General features: G+C 37.3%; 1 protein-coding gene across 1 annotated transcript in view; it reads left to right on the forward strand.

The window, feature by feature from the left end:
* Positions 1-315: 315 nt before the first annotated feature.
* The window catches only part of LOC132121901 (protein TANC2-like), a 34,515-nt gene continuing 21,382 nt past the window's right edge, over positions 316-13,448 (forward strand). The window contains exons 1-4 of the mRNA XM_059531634.1: positions 316-436; positions 843-1,005; positions 3,693-3,935; positions 10,513-10,587. Coding sequence (XP_059387617.1) covers positions 347-436; positions 843-1,005; positions 3,693-3,935; positions 10,513-10,587 — 571 coding nt within the window. The 5' untranslated portion in view covers positions 316-346. The remainder of the gene's footprint in view (positions 437-842; positions 1,006-3,692; positions 3,936-10,512; positions 10,588-13,448) is intronic.

Consider the following 13,448-nt stretch of genomic DNA (forward strand, 5'->3'; position numbering starts at 1 on the left):
AATTGTGTGGATGGATATTTCAGTGTCCTGATGCTGGATGATTTTAGTCGTGTTAGTTTGCTTCTGCAGCTTTAGGATAATCTGAATCAGAGGACTTTTTTCAGGGTTCACTTCATGGTTTTTAAGGGCTTTAAAATTGTTAGAGTTGGGGTCACGGATTTTTAGGTGTTTTCAAAATTTGATGGCTCATTTCTCAGTGTGCATTAGTAGAGGTAATCTGTCTCTCTCTCTCTCTCTCTCTCTCTCTCTCTCTCTCTCTCTCTCTCTGTCTCTCTCTTATTAGGGGGGTTAGGTCCGGATTTTGTCCCCCCCCCCCCCCTCAGTGGATGAGGCAGCGAACACGTTAATGACTCGTCTTGGCTTCCTACTCGGAGACAAAGTGAGCGAGGGGTCTCAAGGGCCGCAGTACAGCATGGATGAGCCTGATGACGCTCAGGTGAGTTATTCATCCTCACCTCCTGCAATAAATACACACCTTCTTAAGATGTAAAAACACTCAGAAAGGTTAAATCTCACCGGTGTGAAAAAGCTCCCTTTGGGAACGTCCTCATCTGTTAAACTGGTCTAAAGATAAAGTAATGAAAGTTGTTGTTTTTTTTTAATTGTAAAAATGCAGAGAGTTTTCTGTAAGGGGTAGGGTTAGGTGTAGGGTTGGTTTAGAGCAATAGAAAATACAGTTTGTACAGTATAAAAGTTTGAGTGTGTGTGTATGTGTGTGTGTGTGGACTCTCACTCTGACACTCTGAAGTGCTTGTGAGTGTTTTAGAGCTGTGTCTGTCGTGATGTTGGATGGTAATGATAGGCAGGACAGAGGTGAACTGAGAGTACAGGTGTGTGTGCAGAGTTTAGGAGTGAGCGGGAGGATGAGTCCGTGCTCCACTCTGACCAGCAGCACCTCCTCGCCCCCCGCCTGCAGCCCCTGCTCCACCCTTCCCCCTGCTGCTTCGGGACAGGCCTTCAGCAGCCCCACATCCACGCTGGAGAGCAGAGACAGCGGCATCATCGGTGAGTCCTGCCCTGTGAGCTGGCCTTTCTAAAACATGTCTCTTCAAGGCTGTCTGTTAAACTCTAATTTATTTCTGTGATGCACAGCTGTATTTTCAGCATCATTCCTCCAGTCTTCAGTGTCACGTGATCCTTTTTAAATCCTTTATCCATAGAAATTAATACTTTAATGCTTTAAATTAATCCATCGTGATGATAAAGACATTTATAATGCAACAAAAGATTTTTATTTCAGATAATTGCTGTTCTTTTGAACTTTCTATACATCAAAGAAACACACACAATATAAAAAATTATATTCAGCTGTGTTCAACATTGATGATAATCAGAAATGTTTCTTGAGCAGTAAATCATCATATTATTCTGATTTCTGAAGATCATGTGTCACTGAAGACTGGAGGAATGATGCTGAAAATACAGCTGTGCATCACAGAAATAAATTACACTTTAACAGAGATTCACACAGAAAACAGCTCATTTAAATAGTAAAAATATTTCACAATATTACTGCTTTTGCTGTATTTTGGATCAAATAAATGCAGGCTTGGTGAGCAGAAGAGTATTCTTAAAAAACAAACATACAAAAAAATCTTATTGTTAAAAAACTTTTGACTATTAATGTATGTTTTGTCAAAAGTGAAATTATAATTGTTGTTTCTTAAGTTCAAATCACAATCAAATGAAAATCATTTCTAAAAGTTGATTGGCCCTTTTGACCAAAAGGTGGGACTCCTGCGAAGTTCATATTTACAAGTCATGATTATGACGTCAAGTACATTCAAAACACTCTCGCCTGAGTTCAATACCTTTAAAAACAATCAGAAAGATTTGTAAAAATTTGTAATTTTAAACAAATTTACACTGAATACAGACGCTTCATATTAGATTAGATTGGATTCAACTTTATTTTCACTGTGCAAGTACAAGTACAGAGCCGATGAAATGCAGATAGCATCTAGCAGAAGTGCCAAGAACAGAGTATATAAAATAAATATAGAATGTGTGTGTATATACATTAAGCTTTATGACATACAGTGCAAGTTCTGAGGTAGGAGGACAGAGACCATGGCCCGGTTCCCCAATAACGCTCACTCTTAGCGCGCTAAGAAGACCTCGAAAGATATATCTTACCAAAGTTGTTTATGTTCCTAAGTGTGTTCCCCGAAGTGTCCCTTAGGAAGCTTCTTAGCACGCTGCCTCTAACGTCTGATGTTATAAGAGCGCTGTCCCGAGTGAAGGTGCTGAATTAGTTGGCATCGATTGCTCAGGAATTGATTTTCCACTTCACGCGAAGGTGCATTAAAGCGTTAAGAAAAACAACACGTTCTATGCAAATGAAACATTCCTCAAATTATTCCAGTAACATTTTTTTTAACATAGTTTAAGTTATCAGTAAAATATAGACTATAAATTAAATTATCAAATGGTCAGTAATATGTTCACATGATATGTTGTGACGGTTAGATGAACCGGGTATCCCTCACTAATCATCTACCCTCCTTATCCTGTTGTGCTACTTGTGCCGCTTCTTGACATGGGTTTAACGACTTCTAAAAATTATATAATACACTTTTATATTAAAGGTAAGGTACTTTACAATCAGAATTGATTGTCAAGCAGCTGCAGTTACTTCTGTTTAATGTTGATTGCCATTGGTTAATGTTTTCAATAAAAAGAAACCTATCTACAATGAACAGAGAGAGAGAGTTAGATGAAGAATATGATGGGGAAGCAACATAAAAAAAGGACATCAAGCTTCTCGTCAGAGGAACTTGAAGTATTGCTGGACCTTGCCACCAGGTCAGAGATCAAACCCTCAATACAAGGACACGTTGGATCGCTGCCATAGTTGGTCGCTTATTGGACACCGCCAAGCTTACCCATTTATAGATCTTAGCCATTTAGAGCCAAATTGTTTGCCAGATTTTAATTATCAAAAGTGATTGCCAATTCGCTTTAATTACATTACGAAATAGCCTAGGCTAAATACCACCGTATTAGTTCTGATACCACATGAAGTCAACTTCATAAATAGGCCTGTATCCATTGCGAACATATTTTATTATGAGTCTTAAAATGTCCATAACATAAAATCATTGTCAAAATACCATAGTTTGACTTGTACTGCGCTGCGCTGATTACTAAAGACTAGTGTCTTGAGCTCAAACAATGCTAAGAGAGAGCTTACGAATGGTCCAGACCAACCTTACGAAAGTGTGATTTACAAAAGATTTACTTAGCGTATGAACGTGTCGGGAATCGTGCAATAAGGTTAAGAGAGAGGTTAAGGAATAGGTTAAGAACTACTTAGCGATAAGAACATTTTGGGGAACCGGGCCCAGCTCAATGCAAATGACTTTACATATAACACAGTGTGCAAAGAAAGTTTAAACAGAGGATGCACCGTGGTGTCATCCGCAAACTTAATTATGGAGTTAGAGCATATGTTGCAGGTTGCGATTCCAATAATGCAAATAGTGGTGCAGGAATTCCACTCTTCATCTGTAAAGTTATTTTTAAGGCTCTAAAGCATATCTAAATATAATCTCAAGCCAAATTATGTGCTTCTGGAACTTAATTGGTGCAATCACTTTTCATACGGTAGCATCTGGGGAGCTGATCTGTTCAGCAGAACTTTCTTGCCTTGGCGTGACTTCATCTTGACAGCTTGCCTCCTCTTTTCCCAGCCACCCTGACCAGTTACTCAGAGCCGATGGACAGGAGCAGGAAGCATGGGGACGGCTCTCAAAGCACCAGCCTGAAGCTCTGGCACTCATACAGATCCACTCTGGACTCCAGTCTGTACCGCGTGGATGAGAACATGACCGCCTCCACCTACAGCCTCAACAAGATCCCAGAGCTCGGCTCCACCCACTGCTCCTCTCACCCCACCCCAATCTACCTCATGCCCCGCCCCAACTCAGTGGCAGGTGAGTGAAGCCCCGCCTTCTACAAGTCAGGTTTCTTTGATCAGCAGTCAAGTCAAGTCACCTTTATTTATATAGCGCTTTAAACAAAATAGTAAGAACTCTTGCTGCTGCATTTTGGACTAGCTGTAGTTTGTTTACTAAGCATGCAAAACAACCACCCAATAAAGCATTACAATAATCTAACCTTGAGGTCATAAATGCATGAATTAACATTTCTGCATTTGACATTGAGAGCATAGGCCGTAATTTACATATATTTTTGAGAACTATTTTTTTTTTACAAATGCTAGAAACGTGGCTTTCTAAGGAAAGATTGCTATTGATGATATCTATTGATTGAGTATCATCAGCATAAGAGTGAAAGCTAACACCATGTTTCCTGATTATATCTCCTAAGGGTAAAATGTAAAGCGTGAATAGTAGCGGCCCTAGTATTGAGCCTTGAGGTACTCCCTACTGCAATCGATATGATATGATCTTTTTGATAAGATCTTAAATCACTACTACGAACTGAAGGCGGTCATATAAGTATGATTTAAACCATGCTAATGCACTTCCACTGATGCCAACAAAGTATTCAAGTCTATGCAAAAGAATGTTGTGGTCAATAGAGTCGAACGCAGCACTAAGATCCAATAAAACTAATAGAGAGATACACCCACAATCAGATGATAAGAGCAGATCATTTGTAACTCTAAGGAGAGCAGTCTCAGTACTATGATACGGTCTAAATCCTGACTGGAAATCCTCACAGATTTCATTTTTCTCTAAGAAGGAACATAATTGTGAGGATACCACCTTTTCTAGTATCTTGGACAGAAAAGGCAGATTCGAGATTGGTCTATAACTAACTAGTTCTTTGGGGTCAAGTTGTGTTTTTATTTTTTTTTTTGATGAGAGGCTTAATAACAGCCAGTTTGAAGGTTTTGGGGACATATCCTAATGACAATGAGGAATTAATAATAATAGGGATGAAGGCCATCTCTTTTAAACAGGTCAGGTCTGCCCCAAAAGCTCGTCCAATTGTCTATGAAACCTATGTTATTCTGTGGGCACCACTTAGACATCCAGCCATTGAGTGATGACAATCTGCTATGCATCTCATCACCACGGTAAGCAGGGAGGGGACCAGAGCATATTACAGTGTCTGACATCGTGCTTGCAAGTTCACACACCTCTTTAATGTTATTTTTAGTGATCTCCGACTGGCGAAGTCGAACATCATTAGCGCCAGCATGAATAACAATCTTACTGTATTTACGTTTAGCATTAGCCAGCACTTTTAAATTTGCCAAGATGTCAGGCGCTCTGGCTCCCGGTAAACATTTGACTATGGTGGCTGGTGTCTCTATATTCACGTTCCGTACAATAGAATCACCAATAACTAGAGCACTTTCATCAGGTTTCTCAGTGGGTGCATCACTGAGTGGGGAGAACCTGTTTAATGTTTTGACCCACGACTACGCTGCCTCACCGTCACCCAGTTGCCCTGCTGCAGGGGCTCTGTTTCCGGAACCGAACAATGTACAGGAATCCCTGAGCTAGACGCATCCAAAGCCGTATCTAGAGCCCTAACATTCTTACTGTCCTCAATTAAAGTTTGGATGCGTGTCTCTAATTCTGAAATCTTCTCTGTCAGCCTAACTATTTCCCTGCATTTATCACATGTGAATCCCTCATCTGCGTCAGAGATAGATAAACTGTACATATGGCAAGAGGTGCAAGAAACAATGATAGGAGAAGACATTACTCACCGTGCTTGATGAAACTTCTTACTGCGGTTGTTTGATGAACTTGTGAAAAACTGGAGCGAGGGAGAGGAGAAAAGAATACAGCGATAGTTTCGAATGAAGACGCTAATGACAAGCTAACGAGTGCTAACGCTTTGCAGGTGTACTGCACTCACGGATATAAAATAAAAGTGAACGATCAAAGTTAATTTGATAAGATTGATCGATAATATCAGAAATATGGTGTGAATTAAGTTATATTTTACCACTTTAAAAAAACAGAGAGTGATAGTAAAGATAAAGATTCTAGAGAAAAAACAGCTACACGGAGCTACGATTAGCAGCAGCAAGGCCAACAGGAAGCAGAGAAAACGCTGACAAGCAGTCATGTGATTTCCTATCTATCTATCTATCTATCTATCTATCTATCTATCTATCTATCTATCTATCTATCTATCTATCTATCTAGTGATCATATTAATAATAGTAAGTAGTAATAATAGTGATACATCAATAAATAAATAAATTAATAAATAATAAAATAAGCTGATAGAAACATTTAAAGAAACATTTAATTTGTCAGTATGAATATATATGTGTTCTAATGTGTTATATGCTCACTTTCATGAGTAATTTATCCTGGAAAAAGTTTCTTTAAATGTCATCTATTTTAAGTCAGCTTCCTCACATTCAGATTCAGTTCAGGAGGAGTTTGAAATAGTTCTTGATTGGTTCTGAGTGACGCTGACCCTGATGTCCAGGTTAATGTCCTCTCCTGTGTTCCGTGGGGTCAGAACAATCTGATTCAGCCGGGTCACAGACCTCGTGTTTCAGCTCTGTGTTAGCAGGAGATAAGAGGCGTCTAATAGCGGAGGTAATGATGAACAGCACTCGCTCCCTGAAGTAAAAGCTAAATCTGTCTGATGATGTTGATACTGTATGTGTCTTATATAACGCAGCGCCTCCTCATTGCTGGCTGATTGTGTTATTGTCCAAGTAATCAGCATTGTTGTATTTATGAGAAGAAGTGTTTTTAGGAGAGAGAGAGAAAGAGAGAACAGTGAGTTATGGTTATCTCAAAAGAAAGTGGCTCTGGAAAGGGCAAGTGATATAAAAGATGATTTCTTAATGGAGGAAACGGCTGGTATTCACACTTGTGATCAGGAGTGATGCAGTTGATCTGGAAACCATATAAATCTGAGCGCAGCAAGCTGTGCGGGTCGGTCTGGAAAATATACTGTCATCTAAAGAGGAATTCTTCTGGGATGAATAGCAACAGAATTTAGGTTTCCACACAAAAAAACAGCAATATATACATAGTTTTTTTTATCTATTAATTTATTTTCACCTTGGCTGAATATCCAAAACTACATTTATCAGCTCATGTTCACTTTGCATTTAGAGCTTTTTTTAGCTGGCTGCTGGGATCCCATCAAGAGCAACAAGAACAGAGTCATTAACAAGAGCGTGTTCACAGACTTCTCAAATGCTTTTGTGATGGTATGACTTTACCAAAATCCATTAGATATAAAAACTGCTAAAACTATTTCCTCAGTCTTTTTATCTTGATTTGCAGAAATTAAATCTTGCTTACTGAAAAATGTATTGTGCGAACAATTAATATGTCAATCAATGGGAAAACAAACATGAACTTTATTCAAAAAGGAAACATGTACATTTTTCTTACTCCACTGGCAGGGATTTTGTCTTGTTTCAAGCATAAACTTAGTTAACTGTGAGACATTTTTCAAAATCTATTAACCTCTGCAGTGAATGGGTGCCGTCAGAATGAGAGTCTGATAAAAACATCACAATAATCCACAGCACTCCAGTCCATCAGTGAACATCTGGAGAAGACAACAGCTGAAACACATCCAGCATTAAGATGATTTTAACTCAAACACATAGAGTCTATAATCCATAATAACACTTCCTCCAGTGAAGAAGTGTTCTGGTCTGAATCAGGAGAGAAATCTGCACAGATCAAGCAGCATTTAAACAGCTCTAAACAAATATGTGAGAGACAACAGCTGATGCACTTTTTCACTGGAGGAAGTGTTATGCTATTATGCATTTGTATCAGTAGATGTATATGTCACTTAATCATTGCAACTCAAACATCACTTAGAAAACAAATATCAGCGGAACGAGAGATGTGCAGGAGGGAAAAAATGAAAGAAAGTCTAAAAAAGAAAGGGCAGTGATATAAATAACGTACTGAGGTAAGTGATGTTCTCAGTGAAAATAGAGCGAGAAATACTCACTGTCAACCCAAATGATGTAACGAGGAGCGAAAAAAGGAAGGAGAGGGGATGAAAGAAAACAGTGTGAGAATAATGGCAGGTAAAAGAGAGAGTTGGAGATGAGATGAAGGCGGAGAGAATGCTGGCTGCTGATTGGCTGAGCTCCAGCGCTGGAGGAGAGACGTGTGAATGGAGGAGTGCAGACTGTAGGTGATGTAATGTTGTGCAGGTATTGTGTTGCGTCAACATCCTCATTAGAAGAGAATGGCCATGAAGGTGTGATGTAACGCAAGAAGGGATAGGTCACATGAAAATAAATAAAATACAAGCATTGTTTACATTCATTCACATCCCTACAAACCCTGTCGCTCGTGGAACACAAAAGGAGATGTTTAGCAGAATGTCTAGGCTGCTCTTTTCCATAGAGTGAAAGTGAATGAGGCTGCTGGGTTCTACAAATGACATACAAATTAATTTATTTGCATTTATTACCAACTTATTCCAAAACCAAATGTGAGCTAGCAGATTCATTTTAAAAGAAATTATCCAGCAAGGATGCAGTAAACTCATTGTATGACAGTAAATACTTTTTAATTGTTACAAAAAAAATCTGTTTAAAATAAATGCTGTTCAAGACTCCTGGAAAAAAAATATAAAGAAATATTGGGCAGCGTGACTGTTTTCAACATTGATAACATTCAGAAAAGCTTCTAGAGCAGCAAATCAACATTAATATTTAATATAATTTATCTATACACTATTTTAGATTTTTATGCAAATTATTAATTCGATTTTAATTTGAAATATATGCTTTTTAAATAATATAGAATTTTATTTAAATAATATATAATTAATATTTTCAGTTTTCATTTTGATTTTAGTAAAAAAATAGTAATTTTGTATTACGTATTTGTCATTTTTATGACAATCGTTTTTGTTCTTAAATATTGCTATTTGTTTTTTATTTCAGTTTTAATTTTTGTTCAGTTTTTTTAGAGTAATTTTACTGCTTCAAATTTAACTTATTTCAGTAAGTTACCAAGACATGTCTGTTTATTAATTCATTTATTAGTTTATTATCTTTTCTTTATTCTCTTGTATTTATTTTATCTTTACTTTAAAAAGATTATTATCTTTTGTGTTCCTTGCAAAAAAATAAAGTCCTATGGTTTGGGAATAGCATGAAGGTGATTAAAAGATGACAAAACCTTAATTTTTGTGTGAACTAGCCCTTTATCTCACACTGAGCAAAGTCAGGCGGTGTTGTTTGACTGGAATCATTTGTATTTCCTATGTTGCGTAACAAGACTGAGATTGGTCCAGTAAGGGCAGCTCAGCCTGACTCAGCTCCATTTTAATGCACTAGAAGCTCCTCGTGAGAACAGAGTGTCTTTAACTCTACTGGAAAGCTGCTGTAATTGCTTGTTTTCCCATCTTTCTGCGAGAAGAACCTCGGATTCGTTCACCTGCGGCTTTGTGGAATAAGATGCAGCTGTGGCTCCGCACACACACACACACACACACACACACACGTCTTCACACACTCAAACTCAATTTTAAGCGTATTATCTCAGAACAAGGCTGTCTTGTCATATACACACAAGCACACATGATGATAACGCACACAAGCACACCCAAAATCAATTTCAACATGATTATTTTTTTTGTGAGAAACCTTTTTATTTCATCTGATACACTCACAATGAGACGTCCACTCACACATTCTGAGAAGACTCCTCGAGCTCTGTGGAATATGTCATCCTTGTCAGAAATAACCATCGAGCTGAAAATAACACAACCTGCCTCTCCAAAAATGTGCTCTCGGATGCTCTGTGATGCACAGGTTGGGTATTAATAATGTCAAACACCATTGGTTTTCATGTCAAAACTTCATATTTGATACTTTAATGGTCTCATTTTATTTTAGTGTTTTTATATTGTTGTACAAGTGTTATCTCTAGAGCTACTTTAAAACCAATTTCTTCCTTGGAATAAAAAAGTAAAAAGTATTTCTGGTATAAAGTATTTAAGGTATAAAGTTAACGAATGTCTAAAGTGGACGATCAAAATAAAGTGTTACCTCCTTTAGGAATTTGCTCAAAGTTTTTGTTTTTTAATTCCTTTTTAAAATTAAGAGGTGATATTGTGACAGAAAAAGGTTAAATTTGTGATAGAAAACTGCATCAAAGAATTCAATCGAGTTTGGGTGTCACCCAGTGGTGATGTTTGGTATAGCGACCAAACAAAATCTTACAGGAACCATTTTTTTTTTTTTGTGACATCAACTTCAAATTTGAAACATAACTTGGTTAGACAAATGGATTTGATTTTAGAGTTCCACATACTTTTAATAATATATATTATATATAAATAAAAACAGTATTAATTACTAGTAATATTATTAGTAGATCATAACATTATCTTTACTGTAAACTTTATTTTTTACTTTATTTTATTTTTAAAGGCTTTCTCGTCAGCAATAATCTGTTATGTATCATCTTTGAAAAAGACCAACAAGTATGTGTGTTAAATAAATAAATGAGTGTTGTGTGTTGATGAGATGGACTGCTTCGTCTTCATGCAGCTGTGTTTGTGTCCCATCAGCCACCAGCTGGACTCACCTGGAGGACCAGAGACACGCTCCGCTGCGAATGATGCGTCAGAACACAGAGCTGCGAGGTGAACCTGATCCTCATCTGCTCTCTGTGTCACACACAAACACATTTACACCTCAATATAAGATTTACATACTTGAACTGCGTACAACATTTCCATCCATTTGGCATAGTTTATCATTAATTATTTACATGAAATATTTACATTCATTATTCATTATTTCATTATTTAAATAATCATGCTTTCAAAATGCATTTAGAATCAACATAAATCTGTTTACTCAGTTATGAACTATGAACATGGCTAAAATATTGCTATATTTGGGAAAACTATATTCTTTTAAAATGTATCAGATAGAAACAACTGGATTTTATTGATGTTAAAAATATAAAATCTAGTTATTGTGTACACAAACACATTAAAAACAAAGAGTGGCCTATTTTAACAGCAAACATTTAAGGCAAGTCTACAGAGCTTAACTCAACACATTCGTGTACAGTAACATGAGTGCAGCAGCTTCCTGTGCGTCACGCTCTGTTCAACACACGCAGTACTAGTCATCATGATTAGCCATCTGTTAGCTAGCAGCTCTCCATCACTGATCACTTGAGCAGATCCGATCATCCACAGGGTCTTTAGGTGTGTGTCAAATACAGTCCTTCCTAACACTGTATGATATCAAACGCTAAAATCACCGGCATGCTTCTCTTCAGAGGTGGGAAGAGTACAAAAATATTCTACTCAAGTAAAAGTACCATTACATTAATGAAATTTTACTTAAGTACAAGTAAAAGTACCAGTCTAAAAATCAACTCAAGTAAAAGTAAAAAGTAGCTCATTTAAAATTTACTCAGAGTAAAAATTACTTAGTTACATTTTAACAGTGGGAGGGAGTCAAAAATGGGACAGGCCAAGGGTGTCAAACTCAGTTCCTGGAGGGCCACAGTCCTGCACAGTTTAGATTTAACCCTAATTAAACACACCTGATCCAGCTAATCTAATCATTAAGGTTTATTTGAAAACTACATGATATGTGTGCTGGAGCAGGGTTAGGGCTACGGCCCTCCAGGAACTGAGTTTGACACCCCTGGGATAGGCCTATTAATCTCAAACTAGTTGTTTTTAATTAAAGGAATCAGTTATTTAGAATAATAAAACATTTGGGCTGTTACCAGGCAAATAAGTATCAACAAACTCATCTTTTAATGCAGAGGAAATGCAGAAGATTCATTGGAAGTGGCATTTAGATGTATTACACTGTTTAGTGCAGGACAAGAATGCATTTAACCTGCAGTTACAAATGCATGAATAATGTTACATGATATACAAGACATAAAATGTTGAATACTCATTTGAAATGATAAGAAATTCATTATTTAAAAAATGATACTTTAAATGTGAAATTAAAATGGCCAGTATGTGTCAGCAAGTCACTGTTAATAAGTGAGTCATTGCGATTGAACCGAATCATTTAAACGGTTGATTCATTCAGGAACGAATCACTGTCACGTTGCTCAGATACGCAAAACTGTGCTTTGGTGGCTGTGTTTGGAATTATTTTCTGTTGTAGAAATAGAGCTAAAAAAAGGCAATATGGTGTCTAAAACGCAAGTCTCTTAATTAACTTGTTTACTGAACTGTTATATATATATATGTATGTATATATTCATGATGATTTTTGGAGGAAAAGACGGAATTCTTTGTGTGATTTTGATTTAATATATGAAATTATATAAATATGTGAATTTTCTGCCCCTATATCTTCAATTTTGTGATCATTCTAAATGCATTTTAGGAGACTGAATTACACAGTGAAAGAACGCACTATAAATGCACGCGCGCATCATTAAAACAAAAAATATGATATTATTGCAGAATATATATATATAGCACACTCCTCACCACTGTCTTTTTGGCTAATTTGTGCAAAACCTCTTGCTAAAATGTCAAAGCTTCATTTTAACCACCAATGCAACGATGCAATCATTTAGCTTAGCTCTACATTCTTGCGAAGGGTTGATGTCTTGTCGAGATTTTATAAGCTGCTAGTTTGGTCTTCCTAGGCAAGTACAGCTTACACTGCATAATAGAGCATACATATGGCCAGGGGTTCACTTCATTTCCTTCGAGTTCAACTTCAGAATATGACGGGGTTTCGTTTTCAGCGGTGTCTGCACCACTAACGCCTGTTTTGACCGTCTGCTAGTGATGTGTCGTTCGTGAACGAATCGTTCTTTTTGAACGAATCTTTTAGTTGAACGAATCGTTCTCGTTCACGCAATCCACTGACTCATATTTCTCGTTCACTGAAGTTACTCCCTCCACAGCAGTGCGGCGCTATAAGCAGCGCATGCGCAGCTCAGTGAACCGAGTAACAACCATTTCATCCTGTCAAAGAGTTACAACCTCGAGCCAATAGCCTTTGAGTATGAGATGTGACAGAGCATGTGATTTGTTGAATGTAGTGAGCGAATACGCCCTTCAATTAACGAGTTCGTGAACGAGTTGAATGATTTAGTACATCTCGTTCGTGAATGAAATGACTGAACTGGCACACATGTCATTCGTGAACCTGAATGAACGGATACATGTCGTTCGTGAATGAAATTAACTGGTACATCGCTTATCTCGTTTGTGAACAAAATGAATGAGAGTAAACTGGGTTAGTCTGCCATTTAGCATGTCAATCTCGCAAAATGCAAAGCGCAGTTACAGTTACTGTGCACATACGCTTGTTTTGATATTTAGCAACTCCACGTTTAATCCCCGATTTAAAATGTGAATATATAATATACAAATTGTCTGACCAAACAATTAAAATGCTAATTAGGCAAGAAAACCTTGTGCTTTGTTCATCTGAACAACTTAATTAGACTTTATATACTGAATGCGATTATACACACATTTTAATAAAGCCAGATCAG

Source organism: Carassius carassius, chromosome 40, assembly GCF_963082965.1.
Source record: "Carassius carassius chromosome 40, fCarCar2.1, whole genome shotgun sequence".
NCBI lineage: Eukaryota > Metazoa > Chordata > Actinopteri > Cypriniformes > Cyprinidae > Carassius > Carassius carassius.